At 39.1% G+C, this 23,690-nt stretch overlaps 1 protein-coding gene across 3 annotated transcripts in view; it reads left to right on the forward strand.

Moving 5' to 3' along the window:
• kpna3 (karyopherin alpha 3 (importin alpha 4)) overlaps positions 1–23,690 on the forward strand; it is a 255,305-nt gene that overhangs the window by 220,216 nt on the left and 11,399 nt on the right. For all 3 annotated transcript variants that reach the window (XM_039744890.1, XM_039744893.1, XM_039744891.1), the window contains one exon: positions 17,047–17,118. In XM_039744890.1, coding sequence (XP_039600824.1) covers positions 17,047–17,118 — 72 coding nt within the window. The remainder of the gene's footprint in view (positions 1–17,046; positions 17,119–23,690) is intronic.

Raw genomic sequence — 23,690 nt, forward strand, 5'->3', positions numbered from 1 at the left:
TGGAGAGGAGGTTACAGTTTTGAGGGAGAGTCCGGCTCCACGATGGAGGGATGTTTTCTTTCAGGCGTTTTCTCTGTTGTGATTTCTTGGGTTTCTAGTGTTTTTAGCTGTTTAGCTGGTGGATCAGACTTAGTAAAATAGAGGTCTAATGTGACTTGCCTTTTTCTACGCATTAAAATTTTTCGGAAATGCGAGACGAAATTATCATTCATCATGTTTATTACTCTGTTTGTAACCGCTTTGTCAGGGTGGTTCTTTTCAAAAAAAATCCTGGCACTTGTTCCATTTTTCCATGATGGCTTTTATTGCATCACTTTTTATAACCGTCCTTTCCTCTTCTTCCCCGAAGGACTGCTCCTTGGTGAGCAACCTAAGCTGCTCCTGCTGGAGTGCAGCGAGTTCCTCCGTCGTCCGCTCCTCCTTGTGATTCAGGACCAGCTCCTCGATGTCCTCATTGTCCACTTCAAGACCCATGCTCTTGCCCATGTACACAATCTCATCCAGAACAGGAGGCTCAAAGCTTTCTAAAACCTGTTCAGGAACAAATTCTGGCCAAAGTTTCTTCCAGGCCAAGATCAATGTGCAGTATGTGACATCTTCCCAGGCTTTATCAATGAGGCCGATGCAATGAACGATATTAAAATGGTTCTTCCAGAACTCTTTCAGGGTCAAAGACGTCTCCTCGGTCACATTAAAACACCTGGTGAATAGTCCTTTGGTGTACAGTTTCTTGAAATTTGAAATAACCTGCTGGTCCATGGGCTGCAGAAGAGGAGTCGTGTTGGGGGGGAGGAACACGACCTTAGTAAATTCGTACTCCTCGACCATAGCGTCAACCAAATTTGGATGGTGTGCTGGTGCATTGTCCATTAAAAGAAGGCATTTTTTAGGCAGGTTATTCTCTTCGAGATATCGCTTCACGGCGAGAGCGAAAGCCTCGTGCAGCCATTCCAAAAACAAGGTTCTTGTGACCCACCCCTTCGTGTTTGCCCACCACATCACAGGCAGTCTGGCTTTATTTACATTGTGCTGTTTGAAAGCACGAGGGTTCTCAAATTGGTAAACGAGTAGCGGCTTGATTTTTACGTCGCCACTAGCGTTAGCACACAGCAAAACAGTTAACCTGTCCTTCATTGGTTTATGGCCAGGCATTGCCTTCTCTTCCTGGGTGATGTAGGTCCTCTTCGACATCCTCTTCCAGAACAATCCAGTCTCGTCACAGTTGAAGACTTGTTGCGGGATGTAGCCTTCGTCCTCCACTAATTTTGTGAAAATTTTCACGAATTCTTTCGCAGCTTCAGTGTTGGAACTAGCAGCCTCTCCATGCCTTACCACACTATGAATGCCACTTCTTTTGCGAAAAGATTTTCAAGCCATCCTCTACTGGCTTTAAATTCCTAACTTCCGGCACTCATAGAAGGATAGTTTTGCAGCAAATCGGCATGAATCTTCCTGGCTTTCTCGCATAACATCGCCTCACTTATGCTATCCCCTGCAAGTTGCTTCTCGTTCAGCCACACTAGCAACAGTTTTTCCACCTCTTCCAGCACTTGAGGCCTCTGCCTGGTTAATGCTGTAACGCCTTTTGGAACATCAGCTGCTTTTAATAGATTCTTTCTGCTTTAGAATAGTCGAAATCGTAGATTTTGACTTCTTGTACTCGGCGGAAAGATCAGTAACACGAACGACATGCTGAAACTTTTCAATAATTTCTTTCTTCGCTTCGATTTCAATTTTCTTCAAAACTTTCTTCTCACCATTCTTCACTTGCTTAGAAGCCATGGTTAACTGCAAAAGACGATGAAGTATAGAGCGCAAAGATATCGCAGGTAAAGCACACACGCCTAACTGAGAACAATGAACAGGGAGCGGTTCAACACGTGCTTAAATACAGTAATCGGCACGCACGCGCAGACAGGCAGGCACGTCTGACCGAGAACAATGCAACACGTGCGGAAATCATCGGCGCACATAAACCGAAAGGGAAACTGGCTTGTTCGTATACCGAGTGTGTGGTCGTGAACCGAAGCAAAAGTTTGGCGAACTTTTTGGTCGTGAACCGAGTTGTACATGTACCGAGATGTTCGTGAACCGAGGTTCCACTGTAATTGTTCATAGAATCCAAAGACGTTGTCTATGTACAGATCTAAGTGATTTAATCATGAATGTTTTCCAGGCATTAAAAACTGCATATGTTTGAAAGGGTGGAAAAAGGTGGTTCTTATGCAGAGATGCCACAGATTAAAGTTTCTCAATCTTAAAATGCTTCCTACATTGGTTTCATATTCTGATTGAGTGAAGCATAATTGGGTTGTTAGTATATTGGCAAGAACTTGTATTTATTGGGGTGCAAAGCAAGGAATACAAAGAAGTACTGAAGGATTTTATTTCTATTGCGGATCAAGCCTGTGTATGTTCATCTATTTGTGTCCATGTTTTTATAGTTTGTATGTATGCTGCTCAGTAATAAAAGTGAAAGTTAGGTAGAGCCATGCCACCTTCTGCATTAGGGCTTTGTAGGGTCACCCTTTAAATACGTGGATGTTTTGAATTCCAAATAAATGAGGTTTTGGTTGAATCTAATTTCTTAAGAAATTATCTATTGATGTATTTTGTAATGTTCTGAAATATAAAGAGAAGCTTAGGAAGGATATTCATCTCAGCAATGTTAATTCTTCCAGCTAAAGTGAGATGAAGGGTTGACCATCTATATAAGTCTTGCTTATTTTTTTCCATGCAGATGGCAAAATTTTGTTGATGAAAGAGCTTTGTTTACTTGTGATGTTTACCCCTAGGTATTTAAACTGATCTGCGATGATTAAAGGGAAGGAGTCTAATCTAATATTGTATGCTCTAGAATTCACTGGGAAGAGGACACTTTTATTAAAATTTGAGACCAGAAATCTTTTGACATTCTGTTAGTGCTGCTAGGACTGCAGGCACAGTATTTTGTGGATCTGAGAGATATATATATATATATATATATATATATATATATATATATATATATATATATATATATATATATATATATATATATAAATTAGTACCATATCATTTGCATATAGAGAAACTTTCTGTTCCAGTCCTTTATTTATTTATTTTATTTATCTCCGTAGTATTTTGAAAAATGAATTGCCAGTGGCTCAATGCCGATTGTAAAAAGCAGTGGTGACGGGGCATCCTTGTCTGGTACCATGCTGTAGTTTTAAAGTAATCTGAATTAATGTTGTTAATACGAACTGAAGCTTCTGGATTGGTATACAGTAGTTTGATCCATGCACAAATTTTTAGACCAAATTCAAATTTCTCCAGTGTAGTGAAAACGTAGTTTCATTCAACCATGTCAAATGCTTTTTTTGCATCCAACGATGATATTATCTCTGGGGTGTTTGACTTTGTTGGTGAATATATTACATTAAACAGGCGTCGAAGATTAGGCGCGAAGTGTCTTCTTTTGATACATCAAGTTTCGACTGCACAAAGACTGGATTGGCCAAATGTTCCATTCCAGCTATACAAAGAAAACTAGAGGTGTCGGAATTCTTATGCATGGAATAGTCTCATTTGTAGTATCTGATCCTGAAGGGAGATATGTGATTGTCATAGGTAATTTATTTAACTGTAAAGTGATTTTGATAAATATTTATGCACCCAATGTCGATGATTGGGAATTCATGCAAAAGTTATTTACATTTCCCAATGTGAACACTCATAAAATTATAATGGCTGGGGACTTTATTTGTGTTTTAAATCTAGGTCTACTGCCATAGGTGTAATGACATTTAACACTGCAAAGACCATTGCATAGCTCATAATTGACCACAACTTGTCAAACCCCTGGAGATTTCTAAACCCAAACTCAAGAGCATATTCTTTCTACTCGCCAGTGCATCATTTGCTATTCAAGAATGGATTATTTTTTGTAGATAACTTCTTGCCTACGATTAAATCTTGTAAGTACGATTCTGTTATTTCCGACCATGCCCCTCTGATTTTGGAGCTAAAATCACTATGCCCCACATACTCATCTTGCGGATGGCATCTTAATCCACTTTTATTAGCAGACAAGAACAGTACAGAATTTATATCCAAGCAAATACGTCCTCAGAGGTTTCTGCTGGAAAATTTGGGAAATCCTGAAGGCCTTCTTAAGAGGACAGATTATCTCATTTTTCCTACAGAAATAATTTGGAAAATAAGAAGGTATCAGAACTAATCAATGAAATTACTAGAATAGATCAATAACATGCCAGGTGTCCAAGTGAGGCACTCTGCATTCAGAACTCAACCTCTTAACAACTAAAGAAACTGAACAACTCGTACTTAAATCAAGACATCTTTATTATGAACATGGAGAGAAAGCTAATAAGCTCTTAGCTCAACAAATCCACAAGCAAGAAGTTCCCAATGCAATCCCAGCATTCACCAACACAAACTGAGACAAAATTGTTGACCATAATAATGTAATGCACACATTTAGAGACTAATATAAATCCTTATATTCTACTGAGATTAAAGAAGAGAAGACACAATCTAATGCATTTGTGGACACTTTACAGATACCACAAATAGATACTCTTAGTGCAGAGGAATTGGCTTAACCTCTGGCACTATCAGAATGACTAGATGCTATAAACTCACTGCAAAGTGGGGAAGCTGCATGCCCTGATGGCTACCCTGCTGAATTTTATAAGAAATTCTCATCTCGGCTAGCTCCCCTTCTATTAATAACATTTACAGAAGCTAGAAAAAATAAAATTCTACCTCACACTTTTCTCTAAGCATTAATTACTGTCTTTCCTAAACAAAATAAGGACTTATTAAATGTGCATTGTACAGACCAATTTCACTTCTGAATAATGATATTAAGTTACTCTCCAAAGTCCTAGCTAGAAGGATTGAGAAAGTGCTGCCTTCGGTAATATCACAAAATCATACTGAATGTGGGGAACATTTAAAACCGGCCACTGACTTTGTTGTGTGTTCAGTTTCTCTTTTTTCACTTGTGAAACCCGTCTACTCTTCTCAGCTAATAAAGTAAAAATTGCAAGGTGACAAACAGTGTCACTGCCAGACTTCTCTCATCTTCATCATTCTTTGATTCTGAAATTATACTGGAATCATGTTTTCTTGGTGTCTTGTTGTCACTTAAATTTTTATATTTTTATTTGTGAATAAAAGGTCACTTGTTTCATTATACTTTTCTGAAAATGTTTATTTTATATTCCAGTAACCACTTGAATGACATCAAATCTGTCTCTGGCCCCCTCACTGTCACTTGCGAATGCACACACACATCCATGTATGAAAACGTCATTATTTGAACGTGAGTTGTCATTTAAACATGTTTTTGCTCTTACCTAATCTCCACGTTGTGGTGCATGGTACTGAGAATGCAGACAGACTTCTTCTTTTTGGGCACATACAACATCACCATGGCACTGCCAGATCTAAACACTAGTGTGGAGAATTGCTGATGTACTGAAGTGACTTTAACTGCAGGTGGAAGTTCCCGTCGCACTTTATCTTTGGTGCCAAGCAAAGTTGTTTTGCAAGCAGCAGTCTATTAGCCAGTGAAAGTTGACATGAAGAAGTTGTCTGTTCTTACAGTTCTGCCTTTGTCCACAAACTGTTCCATGAGCTTTATGGCCACGGCCTTGAAAAGTCTTTTTCTCTTTGGATGACTTGGATATTTTTCCTAAATAAGGAGTGGCATTGCACAAGTTCTTCGTTTCCACATCTGCCATAATCCAAAACTTTATGCCAAATTTCTCAGGCTTGGTTGAGATGTATTGCAAGAAAGGACAGCAGAGCTTGGTTGGATAAAGTTGTTCATCAACAGTAATATGTTGACCTGGGTTATAACTCAAAACACAGTTCTCAGTAAAATGTTGCCAGATGTCCAAGATCGCAAGAAATCTGTAGTTTGTCACATGTTCTGCATGGGTGTCTTTGTCGTCAATGCACAAATGCCGAATAATAGTATGAAAGTGGTCACAGGGCATCGTATCTTTGACTAGCAGTACAACAAATAGTTCTGACCAGACATCAGCCACCAACTGTGGTCATCGCTGGTCTTGTGAAAAGAATGGAGATAAACACCAACTCAGAGAGGCAGAGGAAAGTTAGTTATACCATGTCTTTATTTGAAAACTAAAACTGTCAGATCAGGTGGAGCATGAGCATAACTGAGAGAATAAAACTGAATTTGAAAAAAAAAAGAAAAACAACTTTTACAAGTACCATAAATTTACTAATGTATGTTTTTAGATAGATAGATACTTTATTAATTCCAAGGGGAAATTCAAATACTCCAGCAGCATCATACTGATTAAAAAAAATAATAAATTAAAGAGTGTTAAAAATACAGGTAAAACAGACAATAACTTTGTATAATGTTAACGGGGTGGAATTGAAGAGTCGCATAGTGTGAGGCAGTGACAGCAGTCTGTCGCTGAAGCTGCTCCTCTGTCTGGAGATGATACTGTTTAGTGGATGCAGTGGATTCTCCATGATTGCCAGGAGCCTGCTCAGCGCCCGTTGCTCTGCCACGAATGTCAAGCTGTTCAGCTCCATGCCTACAACAGAGCTTGCCTTCCTCACCAGTTTGTCCAGGCGTGAGGCATTCTTCTTCATGCTATATTCTTTATTATATAACAGTAATAATAATAGCAGCTCACTACACAACATGGTAAATACAGGGAGGACTTGGGATTGAACCTGCAACCATCTTGATTATGTTGCAGCAGTTCTTTCCTCCATACCACCCAAGTGGATATGTGTACTTTCTGTCAATTGATATTTGGGCTTTAGTTTTTACACTTTGGCTGCAACATGTAAATTGAATAATTTCTTTTTTTCAGTTCTGTTCTTGAATAAAAGCACACTTGTTTTGTTATAAATTTTGTGAAAGTGTTTATTTGATATTTGGATTTTACCACATTATACACTTCACATCAACATTTTGTCATTGTTACTATAACATGAAAAAGGTTTCTGTTTTAGTTGTGTTCAACATATCTGATTGTTCTGATTTTAACTTACTGTTTTTTGACATTGGTTTTCATTAAATTTGTAACATCTTTCATGAAAGAATTTATGCCTTTCCTTATTGCACACCCTTTTAAACTATATATTTAATACTTTTTAATATAGATTGGACTGCAACAATTTCAGCATTGAAGCCATTTTCAGAAACAACTTGTCCTGTTTCAGAAACTTTTTGAATATTTTCTGTTACTTCATTTTTAATGTACATTCTACGATTCAAAATATTTCTTTGTTTAGAAGAAGACAATAAATAAATTCAGATTCATTTTTGTGGGAAAAATTAAGGCACTGACTGTTAATGACTGAATTTCAGCCATTTAAGATTTTACATTATTTAAAGCTTGCTTTAAACTAATTCTATATCACAATAAGTGGATTCTCGAAATGAAATAATAAGTTAATTGTACAGATTTAAAGAAACTAGCCTACACATTCAGAAAAGAGTTGGTTGTGAAATACTAAAACATTTTTGAGCATGATTGCATTTGTTTTAATTGAGTAATTAATGGGAACCTGTGTGATTATTTTGAAAGTGACTGTTAAAAAGAGATTATCTACTTCATCCATCAAATAAGACATTTGCTTTAGAAGTCAAGTTTAGTGTTGGAACAATTTTTAAGGTGAAAATAGTATGCTTTAAAAATTTAAATTTAAGTTAATTTGGATTGTTATTTCAAATTCACTTTTATAGATTATTGTATTTTTTGCAGAGAGCTAAAATTGCATACATGTAGCCTATAAGTCTTTATAGTCGTGAAGGTTTGCTATTTAACAAAAATTCAGTAGTCTAATGAAGCTGCTACAGGTGCAGTGGCTAGGATTGAACATGAGTAGAGGTGACTCTTCCTCTTCTGCTTTCTGTAGTTAAATGGATACTTGATTAAGTTTTTTGATAAGAGTTAAGAAAAGATGCAAAAAGTTTTAATATCAAAATTTAAAGTTAACTGTTCGTGCGGTGAAGTTTACCTGAAATGTTTTAGCTTCTCCTCGGCTTCAGGAAATTAACTTTATAAAGTTAAAAAATTTGCTTTGTTTGAAATTAAATTTGGATATCTTCAGAGATTACTATTGTTTGTTTATTTACTTATTTGTTTTGAAAAGCAAAATTAGCTAAATTCAGCTGCCTGGCAAGACTGAAACTTGGGTATTCTAGTTCCAGTGATTTATATTATCTACTTTATGATAACATTCTAAGGTGAGTGAGTGTCTGTCTGTCTCTGGTCCCTGCAAGTTATGTGATTGATCAGTTTGGATTTAGTGTGATAGGTCTGTTTGGCTTTGACAATGGGATGGAAAGAAAACGTGCAATTGTGAGACACACAGAGTGGAGTAAAGTCATAGGAGGCATATTGAGAATTGCCTTTCAAGAAAGGAAATATAAAAGTGGACTGGGGACAAACAAGGCACCTCGAAATAAGATTCTGAGAAGCAGTCTTTACCGTAATAGTAGAGAGGGAGGGAGTGTTAGTCAAGAGAGATTCAGATACCCAAAGCTGTTGAGTAAAGGTGTAGAAAATATATGTAGAGTATAAATGATAAAATATTTTGACAGGTGATGTGGTTAGTACTGCACAAATGCATAACTGCTGCAATGTCAAACTGTAATCTGAATTGACTTGTGTAAGAGTTGACAATACTGTTGATGCAAATGACAAACCACCTTTTGCTTTTTTGATCGCATACTGCCAACCTTTCCAGATATATGCTTACTTTTTTCCCCCCTTTGAGTGCTGAGAGTTTTTTATGCAAGAAAACAATGATATTCATAAATGGTCAAGCATGTTACATGAAGTCATTACACTTTTTGACTCAAAACCGTGCATTGCTGTCAGAGGTTCCAAAATGTAATGGCACTGCCAGTATCCATTTTTATATTATTAAAAGTAGTGAGGTATTTACATAGTTCAGAAATGGAACAGTTCAGTGTTTTGAATAATAGATCAAAATAATAAGTAAGTGACTAATCATCATTATTTAGCCAACACCTTTTTCCAGTGACTTACAAAAAAATTGGTAAATATGAAATACAAGTATTTTGTTAGCAGGAAGATGCAAAATGACAGACTGCAACATTTAAGTAGGTCTGAAAACCGAATTAAGCTTCAAGAGCTACGTAAACATTAGCTCGCTATCTGTAAGCTCTTTTGCTTTGCCTGTACTTTGTTCAGCTGATCATAATAAGTAGATAAATGAATAAATTGAAAATCAGCATAGGGTAACTTACCCCACCAGACACCATAGTTACTTTTCAGTCTGCATATTTGTAAGAAAGTTTTTGCAATAATTTTGTTTTATAAATCCCCTTTTGTACATTGATTTGTTTTTTTCCATCATGTAAGATCAAATACACGAAATTTAAAACGAAATCTGTTCATGTGATTGTCTTACAACTGAAGCCACTGAATTAGATCTCAACGGTGCAGTCTGTGGTCAAGGTGGAAAAGTTGTTTTTTTTTTTTTTCTTTCTCTAAGCCTCTTAAAGTAGGGCAGGCCCTCAGTCATATGATACACTTGACTGCTTCCCTCTGCACAGCTTCTAAAGCTCTCTGTTTTCTAATGTGGTGAGCAAAACCACAGATATTAGAAATTTAGTGTACATTCTAATAGTAAGCAAGAATGTCTCAAGATCTCAAAATATAATATAGCTGGCCATGCATCTTTTAGCAGTATTTCTGTCTTGCAGTATAAGAATTGAATGTGATGAAATGTTTGAGACGCAGATGATCGCATGAATCAACTATATTAATATTATACAAATATGTAAAAGTCTGCTGGTTGTTTAAACCTGAACTAGTATCTACAATGTTTGTTACCTTATTTAATAATAGCAACTGGGAGCCCAATCGAATCGGGCTACAAATTCAACGTTTTGTGAAATCCATTCTTTCTCTGCAAAGAATTATTCGTTTTGTTAAGTCCTTGAAATGATTTTGTTATGACACTGATTTGTGGTTAAAATACATCTTTTCAGCCGCTGCAAGGCACGGGCTGCTCGATTTCTTTCAATCCGTGCTGCATTTGCGGCTGCTCGAGCTTCTTCAGTCGCTTGTGCACGGCTGGCACGATGTCTGTCAGCGTCTGTAGCGCATGTTCTTCATCTGTTTCTTTTTTGTCTGATTTGCACGATTTCTTTCAGCGTTAGTTGCATTTTTAGCTGTATTCTGCTCATCCATTTGTTGTGCTCGTTGTGTACGTGTGGTCGTATTAGCAATTCTACGTTCTGCGTCAGTCATGTGACTTTGTTTTCTACGCATTCTTTCTGCGGCCGCTGCTCTTGTGGCTGCTCAAGGTATTGCTGCAAACACCATACATGCGGATAGTATCAAATTTTATATATAAGGATTTAACACAAGTAATCTTTCTCACTTGGACTCAAGGTCCAAAATTTATTTAAAACTGTCAAAACACTGTCTCTCTAACACTGCCACCATTTAAAGTATCAAGTGGGATCAACTGTCACAACACGTTCAAGTGATGTCACCAAGTCTGAAAAAGAAACATCTGCTATCCCTTTCTTTTAATTTTGAACAGGCCCTGACAATATGCTGTAAGTTTTTAGAGTGGGAGTTAGGGTTATGTCATTGATCTCCATCTCTAGTTTTGAATTCTCTCTCAACCCTACCAGTATCATCTGAGTACTCTGTTGATGATCATGTGTAAAAAGAGATATACTCTAAATTCTTTTCGAAGCCTTCACAGACAGGATTTGTGATATCTCACAATCGTCGCCCATTTAACAGTTCAAAAAGAAAGACTTCAGTGGATGCTTTTTGAATCTCCCTATGAGCAAAAGATAAAAGGGAGAATCATGAAACTGTTTTTGGGTTTGGTTAAATAACTCTACCATATCACACTGAGGGTGATCAAATAGACTTTTTAAAATTGTTTTATGTTTAGTAATTTCATAGTCTTTTTTTCAGACATTAATTAAAGAAGCACTCTGACCTACTAGGACCTTGCCTATTAAGTATGTAGCAGTGCACTTGGTATGTAACTCTGGCATACCTGCCTTTAAAAACTAAGTGACACCTACAATTATAAACCACCAGAGTTATCTGAAATTGAGGATGCTGTGAAGTTTAATTGGTGTGGATATAGTTTATTTGTGATTTTGTGTAGCCAAAACTTAGGAAAAACGTTATGTAAACTATGGTTAGAAAGCCTGTAAGTGTTTAAAGAAACATCAAAAAAATGTTGGCACCCTTTTCGGTTTTTGTAGTTCTCACTTTCAGAAATTGAGTTTTTCAGATTGAAACACGGGAAACTGTCACATTTACTGCTGTTGATTAAATATTTTTCTGTGACATTCAACTTATTGCCTACATACTCTGTTTTGCTTCCCCTAATATTTTGTAGCTATTAAATTAGCTTGCACTCTTAGGGGTGGGACTCGATTAAAAAAAATGCATCTAATTAATTAGATACTTTAATTAATCTTGATTAAACGCACAAGAAAATTTGCCCCAAAGCGCAAATGTTTTTTTATTTTAAAAGGATTTTAGTGGGCGACAGAATCAAATAATAGACATGGACATGAATATTGTAAACTCAAGTTCTTTTCATTTCTGAAAAAAAAATGCATTTAAACTGCATTTCAATTCAAAACAAAAACAAAAATAATATCCCTGGCTAAAATTGGGCAGACTTAAAAATAAAGTGCTATTTTAAGTACATTTTCAGAATGGTATTGTCTTTAAATAATAATAAAAATTTCAACATAAAGTGCAGTTTTTCTTCTTAAAAAAAATAAGGCAGAAACATAAAAGGTAATTTGACCAGCTTCACCTTTAAACTTAGAGTAACCTTAGCCAAAATTATTTTGTACATTAGGCTAAAACAGTGTGATCATTGAACATTTCAGTGCAAAAAATAACAAACCCATTGGACTCCACAATACCTCCATCATTTATTGTCCATCTCTTTCAGCTAGTTACTTAGACAGACTAGCCTGTTCACATTTTCAGAGCTCAAGGCAGCTCTCTTTTTTGTTACTATGTGACCTGCAAGTGAGAACAGTCTCTCACATGGGACCGAAGTGGCAGAACTAATCAGATACTTGCAGGCCAGGACAGATAGCTGTGGGTAGGTCCCTGCTTGACTGGACCACCACTGCAGCGAGCAGTCTGTCACACTGATGGTGGATTCTGCTCTGTATAAACTCAGGGCCCTGTTACACAGGGCTTCCCCATCTGAATCAGAGTCTGAAGACAATGAAGAGAGAAGGATGTTCTTTGTCTTTGCTGGCTCCTTTGTGGTGGAATCTTTACACTGTTCCTGCAGCAGGGCCTCAAGGCTGGTTCAAACCTCTTCTCGCTCTCCTCTTGCAAGACACTTTAAATCCTTAAAGCGTGGGTCGAGCACAGTAGCTATCTTGAGCCACTGATGGTTGAGTGTAGCTACACGTTGGGATAGGTCCTTTGTGAAGGCAGTCTTAAATTTCACCATGTAGTGTGGGTCATCATCATAGACCTCCATGGTGTGATGCAGTTCGTGGAAAGCAGGTAAAACCACTGAATATGAGACTTATGTCTCACCTCCAAAAAGCTCAGTCACAAACCTGTAGTACACAGTTCAAGAAAGTAAATATTAATCTACACAATAACTGTCAACTATAGAGCTTTTTGAAGAAACAGTAACAATAAGTTTTATTTACCTGCATGGCTCAAAGACAGTCACCAGCTTTTGGAGTTTTACCAGCTCTGATGGAGTTAAAAATGACTAGCTTCTGCTTTTGTTTGTCTAAAGCAGCAAAACAGCCTCTTGATTCTTTAGTAGATGAGAAACCATATCCAGCGTTGTATTCCACTGTGTGGAAACATCCTGTATGAGTGGCTCTTTCTGTTGCCCCAGTCTTGTTTGCTCCTGGTGTAGTTCCTCCTTATTAGCAGGGCTGTGTTTAAAGTGACCCACTATTTTGCGACATTTTGCTAATGCACCACTAAACCCACTATCAGCAAGGCTAACAGTGATGGTTCTTTGCAAGATGTGAGCAACACAAGGCATGTGTTGGAATGGGAGGTGTCTAGCTGCAGCCACCATGGTTTGTGCACTGTCTGTTCCAGTTGTGGTGACCTTTTGTTGAATTCCCCGTTCTCCTTCCACAAAGAGAAACTGCTCAGCGCAGTTTTCGGCATAGTTTCTGGTGTTTGTCTTCTGCACAGTCAGGGCAAAAGACTGTAGATTCCATGTCCCATCTGTGACATCAACAATATGTGCAGTGACTCAGATGTAATTAGAATTACTAACACGTTTTGTATTTAGATGGTACTGTAAGGTTGAAGTGCTTCGGTGGTATGCAAACTCCTTTTTGCACAGTTTGCACAAAACCATGCTTTTATCAAGGCTTTCGTCAGGTAGTCTTTTGAAATGAAATTTGCCTCTGATCAGTCCTAGCAACGCGCTTTCTTCTGATTCTTCCATTTTTGTAGCTCTGATGTGTGCATCAGTGTAGTTGGTGTACCAGGAAATCGTGCATTGACAAAAGTTCCCCTTTGCTTGGAATACAAAGTGTGATTAAATGCTTTATTCTTTTTAACCGGTGTGAAAGACACTATATAGCGCCCGACCCGACACAGACTACGCAGAGGCATGTGTAAAAGTCACACAGGCTTTTTATTTTAGTCTTCAACCGTTGGGGCACGTCTTCCCCGTGTCCCACAGGCCCAACACAGTCCCAAAAGCACGTAACCACAATAGCAACAACTCTTCCACCTTGCACCACCACTCCTCCCAGGCAACCTCGTCCTCTTCCTCCCGATTCCGACCCAAGAGTGGTGGAGGCTGGCCCGTTTTATAGCTGGGGCTGATGACTCGTCTAGCCGGGTTGTTGAGACTCGGCAGCACCCCCTAGCGGCCATCCCAGCTCCCAACCAGGCTGTGGAAGACTCCGTCTCCCATTGAGCCAGGTGGGAGGCTGCCACCAAGCGTCCCAGGGGAGGTATTGAGCTATCCAAAGTTGCTTTCCCGGAACATACATAGCAGGGGCTTCCCAGCCGGGCATGGAACCCAGCCGTCCATCACCCCGTTTTTTTTTTAAATTAATTAATCGCAATTAACGCATTAACTTTCATTTTGAGTTTGTGTTTTATCTTTAACAGTAGAATCCCTGAAGCCTACAAAAAAACCCATATTCCCAGCCCACCTTAAATTCCTTTGCACTTCTCCATTAGCGTTTTTTGTTTTGTAAATGTGTCAGTCAGTACAAGCAGCCTCCTGTCCCCATCCCCCCCGTCCAACCTTGACGGAGTTCATTTCGGGCAAAAAGTTCTCCCAGCTCAAGTCAAGGCGCCTTATCGGCATGTGAGGTTCCTGGAGTTGTATAGGGTAAATAATTCAGTATATCATTATTTTTAACGCATGCATTTCATGTGTGTTCCAGGACTACAAAGATCTGGGTAAGTGTAGGATGAAGGGAAATGCAAGGCAAGAAATGCTGAACTCATACCTAAAGCAGAAACGTTTTCCATGTTATACTAATAATGATGTGAAGTGTATAATGTGTGAAGACTTTTGCCCAAATATTAAATTAACACATGAACTTTTATTCAAGAATATAACCAAAGTAAAAAAAAAAAATCATTCAGTTTACATGTTTCTGTTAATGAGTTACAAACCCAGGCACAAATGTGAATCGACAGAAAGCTAATTAATTTGTATTCCTTGATGGTGCAGAGGTATGAGCTGCTGGCTTATAACCGCAAGGTTGCTGGGTTGAGTCCCAGCGCTCCGTGTTTTGTGTACTGAGCTGCTATTAATAATCACTTATATATATTTCTCTTCTGGTTCGTTCTGCTTCCACTATAAAGCCGGTCCCGCCAACACGACATTTCTCGATTCTTATTTATCCTCTTCCAAACCCTTCCCCACGCTGTCTGCGGCTCCTCTTCAAAACTGGTCCCGCCCACACGCGGCCGACACAGCATTTCTTGATTCCTATTCGTCCTCTTCCAAACCCTTCCCCACGCTGCCTGCGGCCTCCCATACACCTTGCTGTTTTCGTTATACTGCGACGGTTGTTTCCTAAGCCTAAATCTGTTGTATGTAAACGATACTGTTTTAAACGTTATTGTTTTTTCATCAGAAAACCCAGTTTCCACGTCTACCTGTATCAGTTTAAATGCCACTTTTGCTACTCCCAATAGGGCGGATGCGCTGACGTATTGTGTCAACTGCGCAACACAGTGAATGTGTCGTCTATCTATATATGTCTATGCTCTTGACCATTGGCATTGGTTTCACTCCTTGCTATTTTTTATTTATTATATTATTTATTATAAAATGAAAGACAGTATCTTCTCTGTCAACGGATTTTTGTACAACGCCATCTCTATTTCGGGATCCGGCAACTACCTGTTCCTATCAATGGATTATTTCTTGACACAAATCGTCTCCAGCAAAACACCTATTCACAACTGCGTCTTTCAAGCAGTATTTCTTTCTTCTTGATTTCTGAATTCCTTTCTCACTGTTTTCCATTCCCATTCTTATTACACCGCTGAATGCATCGGGGGAGTCGGCTAGTAATGATAATAATAAAAACATACATTTGATTTGAGTCTGTTACACCTGGTGTAAATTTTGGCTACTCGTAAAAGTGCTTTTTTCATTATTCAGTTTTATTCTGTCAATTAAATTCACATGGTACTACAAACTTGCCTCTCCCTCTCTGAGTTGATGCCTGCTCAGAACTATTTGTTGTACCGGAAATCAAAGATACGATGTTCCATGACTGCTATCAGATTGGACAAAGGCAGAACCGTAACAGCAGACGGCTTATTCACAGCGCTTTCGCTGGCTAATAGACTGCCGCAACACAACTCTGCTTGGCACCATAAGTAAAATGGGACTTGCACTTGCAGCTAAAGTCACTTTAGTATGCAAGAAATTCCAAACGCGAATGCGCCCAAAAACAAGAAGCCTTTCATTTCAGTCTGTAACAGTCGGTGTCAAGTTTTGCTACCTGTAAAAGATACCACTGAAGGCATATAAGTACACACCCAAACACTGGTGAATCATGACTTCTTGGTGTCTTGTTGTCACTGGAATTTTTTGTTATTCAGTTTCATTCTTGAATAAAAGCACACTTGTTTCGTTATAGCTTTGTGAAAGTGTTTATTTTATATTTCAGTAGCCACTTCAATTAGATCAAAGCTTTCTCTGCCTCTCTTGTGCACGCGCGCACACACATTCATACTTGAAAACGTGACTGTTTGAAAACGTAATGCATTTGAACATTTTTTTTCCTTCAATCTTGCCTGTGCTATAAGAAGTCTGTCTGCATTTTCAGTACCATGCACCACCATACAGCATAACACAGTACAGGCAAGATCAAAAAAAAATGTTCAAATAGCATAGTGTTTTTCAAATAGTTTTTATAATAATAATAGTAATAGCTCACTACTCAAAACACTGAACGCCTGGGCTCAAACCTGCAGCTTTTCGGTCATAAGGCAGCAACACATATCTCTGCGTCATCCAGTAATACATACTGGCTTTCTGTTGATTGACATTTGATCTTGGTTTTTTTAACTTATTGACAACATGTAAATTTAATTTTTTTTTTTTTTTTAACACTTTTGGTTATATTCTTGAATAAAAGTGCACATGTTTTTGATATTTGGACTAAAGTCTTCACACATTATACACTTCACGTCATTATTAGTATAGCATGGAAAAAGTTTCTGCTTTAGGTATGTGTTCAGCATGTCTTGCCTCAAACTGGAACACACATAATATACTGTATTATTTGCCCTATACAACTCCAGGCACCTCACACGTAGATAAGGAACCTTCAGCTGAGAGATTTTTTTTTGTCTGAGCTAGGTCGAGGGAGGGATGGGATAGCATGCTGATGGAGAGACGCAAAGGAATTTAAGGTGGGCCGGGATTACAGGTTTTTTCATAGGCTTCAGGGATTCTAGTGTTAAATCAAAAATGTTTTTTTGATATCCTGCTTTATAGTAATCTCTTTGGCTTTTTCCCCTTCTTATGCAGGGCGATTTTGGAACACAGAAAGAAGCAGCATGGGCAATCAGTAATTTAACAATAAGTGGAAGAAAAGATCAGGTAAAAAAACATTAAAATGTTGTTCATCTAGTTTGTTCTGGAATACTATTTTCTTGAAAATCTTAGAATTTTACATGTTTATAATTTCTTTTGAAGGCTTGCGTTATTGACATGGTGTGAGTTGTACATTCTGGATTTCTGCAGCTTTGTGGGTTATTGATTGCTGGTACATAAGTGAATTTATGAGAAGTTAAACTACTGATGTTACTGATTGAATTGTGCAGATATCATTGAAAATACAACTAATATGATGGAGGTAGTGTGGCATTATGATTAAAGCTTTGGACGTCAAACTCTAAAGTTGTGGTTTTAAATCCTTCTACTGGTGCTGTGTGACCATGACAGTCACTTCACCACTCTGTGCTCCAATTATTGGGGGAGGAGGAAAAAAAATGTAACCAATTTTAACTCCTAAGTTTTGTAAGTGACGTTGGATAAAGAAGTCACCCAAGTACACTTGGTGAACAGAATGATGGAAACACTACATAAAAAATTGAGTCGTATTACGTTATTTGCCAGTTAGAAGTATGTGTCAGCTATTAAAGAGACCCCAGACTATTTAGTCATTTGATATGTGCATTTTAAAGCAACATGAGGAAAACCGAATTCCCAAAGAGGGCACATAGTGTCTAAATTACAGGTGTGTTTTACGTGTCAAGGGGAACACAGCCTTAATTAATGAGACCATGTGCCAAACATGGACAAGCTGTATCATCAAAGAAAAATTGTGGCCCAAAATCAAAGCTCTCCAACAGTAATAGAGAGGCACTTTAAGGATAGTTGCTAAATGTGAAAGATTTGAATTGGCTCCTCTGTGGCCCAGTCTCAACAAAAATGGTATGTCATGAACTTCACAAAGCTGGACTTTATTGCAGGGCTACCAGGTTAACTGGATATACAATTTAAAGAGATTATTTTCATGGGAATTGTTGCATACACTTTTGTTTCTATTTTGCATCGCTTATCCCTGATCATAAATATACACCTGACCGAATTGTGGTTTCTTTGAAATGAAACTTGTCGTAGCTTTAATTGTTGTGGGACCACACATACTCGTAGTGTATGGTCAGTTATATAAGAATTTCCATTTGTTTTTTCTAATGCGATCTTTGTCTTTTTTTTTTTTTTTTTTGATACTTTCGTATTTTCCTACTTTTACATTCTTTAACTTGCTCTACATGTGTATCACAGCAACATGTTTTTTTTTGTTTGTATTTTTTGAGCTTTTCGAATTCCCCTGCTTTCATAATCTCAATCCTGCTCTGCATGTGTATTGCGGCAACATTTTTGAATATCTTTATGAAGTCTTTTATTTCTGTCCCCGATTGGACCTACGAGGTTCTCAATTCCACTTGGTCCGGGCCGATTGTTACTTATTTATTTTCTGAATTTGCACATAGATTATTATTGATCTTTTGTGCATTCTTTTTTGGTTTTTCTTTCCAACGCTTTTGTGTCTCTTTTCGATGGGGTGCTTTTTCTTCTTTACTTAGTCGATGACGTGCAATCTAGAAAATATTACATTTTTAAGAGCTGGGAGCACATGAAGTGTCTGCCAAAAGAATTCCAACAACTGAGAGGTTAGATGTTTGTGATCTTGTTTTAAATTGTTTGTAAGTAGGGCATGACTTGCAAACGTCACCGTCTCATGGGTCTGCTTCCAAAGGTTGTAAAGTCTAGTGTGGTGGGACATCAGAGTGTCTTTCCGAGAAGATCACGTGTTGACCCAAGATTTTTTTTATTACAATAGAGAAATGACAAAATGTAGACATGAAGCATATAATGTGTGAAGCCATAAGTCCAATATATCAAATAAACACCTTCACAAAAGGTACAAGCATAATACGACAGCTTCTGTGGTGCATTGGTAAGAACTAGTGACTTGTAATCAAGAGGCCCTGGGTTTGATACTAGCAGCTGCGCAAATGTACTATTTTGAGTAATGAGCTGCTCTTATTGTTAATATTATACAATAAAAACGTACATTTGATTTGTGTCTGTAACAACCGGTATAAATTTTATAGTACAGTGGTACCTCGGTATACGTCCTTAATCCGTTCCAGATCCTTGGACTTATACCAAACAGGACATATACCAAACTAATTTTTCCCATAAGAAATAAAAGGAAAATGATTAGTCCGTTCCCATGAAAAAAAATACTATTGTTATTGGCATATTATACATTGATGGGGTTGTATAAAATTATTTAAACACTGCTTAATACTAAAATACATAAATACAAAAGCAATTAGATGAAATAAATGAAAATTTAACCTCACTTTACTTTTTAATAACGTCTTTGTATTTCACAATCGCAGATACCGTCGTTCTCGGCAAACGGTATGCAACAGCCGTGGCCCGGATACGCATGCCACCTTCATACTTTTCAACAATCAATTCAAATTTATGTGAAAAAACACAAAATCACGTTGTGACGATGTGGGTTTGCTGTATGCTTCCATCTGCTGTCGGTCCGGGTTTGCTGTATGCTCCTATCTGCTGTGGGGGAGCCCGTGAACCAAGCATGGTGCTTTTATTAAAACAATCAACAAAACAAGGTGTTCAAATAAAAGTGCAGTGTCCAAAGTTCCAATAAACAATCCATAAAATCAGAAGTGAAAGGTGGAGGTTAAAAACAATAGAAAAACGTCGAGGTTAAAATACAGCAGGATGCATTCTTTTTTTTAAATAAATAAATAAAGATGATCTCGGTGCCTTTTTACCTGGCGGCCCCCCTGCTTCCCAACCGGGGAGTCGCCCTACTTGCAGCTAACCTTCACTCTGCCTACTTCAGCTGTTCAGTTCACCTCTCCGATCCCTGGCTCCGGTAGGCTCCTCCTGACAGCGATTTGGGATCCACAGCGGCCAGAGAGCCTACACTGGGGAATACACTCGCCCAAGTCCTTTAGCAAAGAGTCACCCTACTTTCAGTCAATACCGCTCCATGATCACTCAGCGCCAGTGACCACTACTACTATTCCCCGGGTGTCGGCCCAACACCCAGGCTCCCTGTTCAGCTGCAACGCTCTCCTGCACCGTCTCTCTCTCTCTCTCTCTCTCTCTCTCTCTCTCTTTCTCTCCCTTCCGTCTCTTCTTTCTTTCTTTTTCCTCCCCTTCTAACCGATTCACGCCTCACGCCTGGACAAACTTGTTAAGAAGGCAGGCTCTATTGTAGGAGTAAAGTTGGACAGTTTAACATCAGTTGCAGAGCGACGGGCATTAAGCAAACTCCTGTCAATCATAAAGAATCCACTGAACAGTGTCATTTCCAGGCGTAGCTTCAGTGACAGACTTTTGTCACTGTCTTGCTCCACTGACAGACGGAGGAGATCGTTCCTCCCCCACACTATGCCGACTCTTCAATTCCACCCGGGGGAGTAAATGCTTACATTACTCAAAGTTATTGTCTGCTTTTACATGCATTTTTATTACTATTTAATTTAATATTGTTTTTTGTATCAGTATACTGCTGCTGGATTATGTGAATTTCCCCTTGGGATTAATAAAGTACTCTATCTATCTATCTATCTATCTATCTATCTATCTATCTATCTATCTATCTGTCTGTCTGTCTGTCTGTCTGTCTGTCTGTCTGTCTGTCTGTCTGTCTGTCTCAGCAAGCAGCCCCAGGAAAAATCACGAATGCTGATGGTCTCTCACCTCTGCACAGGTGAGAAACGCACAAATCACCCCGAGAATCACTAAGCCATAAACGCGGTGATTATTTATTTTAAAACTGGCCTTTGACAGGAGCTGGAGTTATAGCACGGGTTGTTCACTGAATGCTAGCAACTGACGCTCGTGGGCAGTCGTGGCTTTGTCTCAAGAGAGGTAAATAAGGGTAGCATGCGAGTCATATTCCAAACAAATTTTTGGCGTCCAAACATGACAGCTGGCAGGGGTCTTCACGGATATTTTCAACCTGTCCCTTGCCCAGGCAGCAGTGCCAGCATGCTTCAAAACCACCTCCATAGTGCCAGTGTCGAAACACTCATCACCAATGTGCCTGAATGACTACCGCCCTGTAGCACTCACGCCCATAGCTTCAAAGTGCTTTGAGCGACTGGTACTGGCACACCTCAAGACATGCCTGCCCCCCACACTGGATCCTCACCAATTTGCCTACCGTAACAATAGGAGTACAGAGGATGCTGTATCCACAGCGCTTCACGGTGTACTCTCACACCTGGACAATAAGAACACCTATGCAAGATTGCTGTTTGTTGACTTCAGCTCAGCATTTAATACAGTCATCACTTCCAAGTTGATCACTAAACTTGTGGATCTTGGTATCAATAATTCTATCTGTAATTGGATCATGGACTTCCTGACCAACAGACCCCAGCATGTCAGGTCTGGCCATAACTGCTCTACCACCATTACACTCAACACTGGCGTTCCACAGGGCTGCGTGTTGAGCCCGTTCCTCTACTCCCTTTTCACTCATGACTGCAGGCCCATGTATGGATCCAATTCCATCATCAAGTTTGCAGACGATACCACGGTGATCGGTCTCATCAGTGATAACGATGAGTCTAATTACAGGGAGGAGGTAAAACACTTAGCTGCGTGGTGCGCTGAAAATAACCTGCTCCTGAATACCACCAAAACCAAGGAGCTCATTGTTGACTTCAGGAAGAAGAAGGGAGACACCCACCACCCACCACGGGTTTCCAGCTTTAAATTCCTGGGGATACATATCTCGGAGAACCTGTCATGGACAAACAACACTTCCAGCCTGGTCAAGAAGGCCCATCAGCGCCTCTTCTTCTTGAGGATACTGAAGAAGAGCCAACTATCTACTGTCATACTGGGCAACTTCTACCACTGTGCGATAGAGAGCATCCTGACTAACTGTATTACAGCCTGGTATGGGAATTGCTCTGTTGCTGACCGCAAGGCACAGCACCGGGTGGTGAAAAAAACCGCACAACGCATCATAGGGACTCCACTTCCGGTCATTGAGGACGTTCACAAGAAGAGATGTTTACGCCGAGCTCGTTGCATTCTTCGTTGCACTCCTCTCATCCAGCCAACAAACTCTTCCAGCTTCTTCCCTCCAGAAGGCGCTACAGGAGCCTTCCAACTAAAATCAGCAGGTTTAGGAACAGCTTCTTCCCCACAGCGGTCACACTTCTGAACTCAGTCCCCCGTTGAACCTTCACATCCACACACTTAATCCTCTACACTACTCCTCCTCCCTTCCTTGTACATATCTGTACATACCTGTGCACACACAGCACACCTGTACATTGTACATCATATATCATATATTGTACATCTATACTAATAAAAGGCAAAGCCCTCACTCACTCACTCACTCATCACTAATTCTCCAACTTCCCGTGTGGGTGGAAGGCTGAAATTTGGCAGGTTCATTCCTTACAGCTTCCTTACAAAAGTTGGGCAGGTTTTATATCGAAATTCTACGCGTAATGGTCATAACTGGAAGCAGTTTTTCTCCATTTACTGCAATGGAGATGAGCTTCAACGCCGTGGGGGCGGAGTTTAGTGTGACATCATCACGCCTCCCACGTAATCACGCAGTACATAGAAAACCAGGAAGACCTCAAAAAAGCGCTCAAGAAAACATGCATTATATAATTGAGAAGGCAGCGAAACAATAAGAAGCGAGCGAGTGACATATACAACCATATTCATGAGTTCTGCTACTTCGGAAACAAAGCACGATGTAAACCTACACTTTAAATTAAGTTCATAGACAGGCTGCGCTGGCGTTTGTAATTTAGTGCCTGCCCATATAAGGTCGTCCGTCAGCGGCAATCCAATAGCAAACTGCCACGGGTAAATATTCACGGGTGAAGGACTGTGCTTATGGAGAGGAAGATGAGATGGTCAGGGTGGTGTTTGACACAAACTCAGCGAAACTGCGAGAGAAAGTTTTAAGTGCCAGGACTAAGGTAACATTAAATAAAGCTATGGACATAGCACGAGATGGCACCAGCACAGCTGGGAACCTTCGATGCAAGTACACCGAGTGGCTCACGTGAACTGGACGCGTGCACAGATAAAAGCAACAGTTCCAAAGAGCTGAACAAAACCGAATTACACAATTGAAAAGGCAGCAAAAATATGAAGCGTCTGATAAGCATATTCATAAATGCAGCTACTGTGGAAACAAAGCACACGGTGGAAAAAGTCAATGTCCCGCTAAAGGAAGACAGTGTAAAAACCCGTGCATGCAGTGTGTCAGGTCTCAGATAAAGAAGAAGACGAGCTGTTTATTGATGCAGTAAGAAACGAATCGATGAATGAAACCTGTCATCTTTACAACGATTGACAAACACGGAATGTAACTTGAACACAACACATCCTACAAATACGAGCCTGATTGAAAGAAATAATGATAATCAAATCCTTGATGACAGCAACACTCAGTAACACTCACAAAACAAATACTGTATATTGACAGTCATGTTACGTTATTTTTAAAATGTTCCCTTTTCTTTTTCTACCTTTTTTAACACACTACTTCTCCGCTGCGATACGCGGGTATATATATATGTATATATATATCCCGCTCTACATACTCGAATAATGGATACTTTATT

The sequence above is a fragment of the Polypterus senegalus genome, chromosome 2 (assembly GCF_016835505.1).
Source record: "Polypterus senegalus isolate Bchr_013 chromosome 2, ASM1683550v1, whole genome shotgun sequence".
NCBI classification, from domain to species: domain Eukaryota; kingdom Metazoa; phylum Chordata; class Cladistia; order Polypteriformes; family Polypteridae; genus Polypterus; species Polypterus senegalus.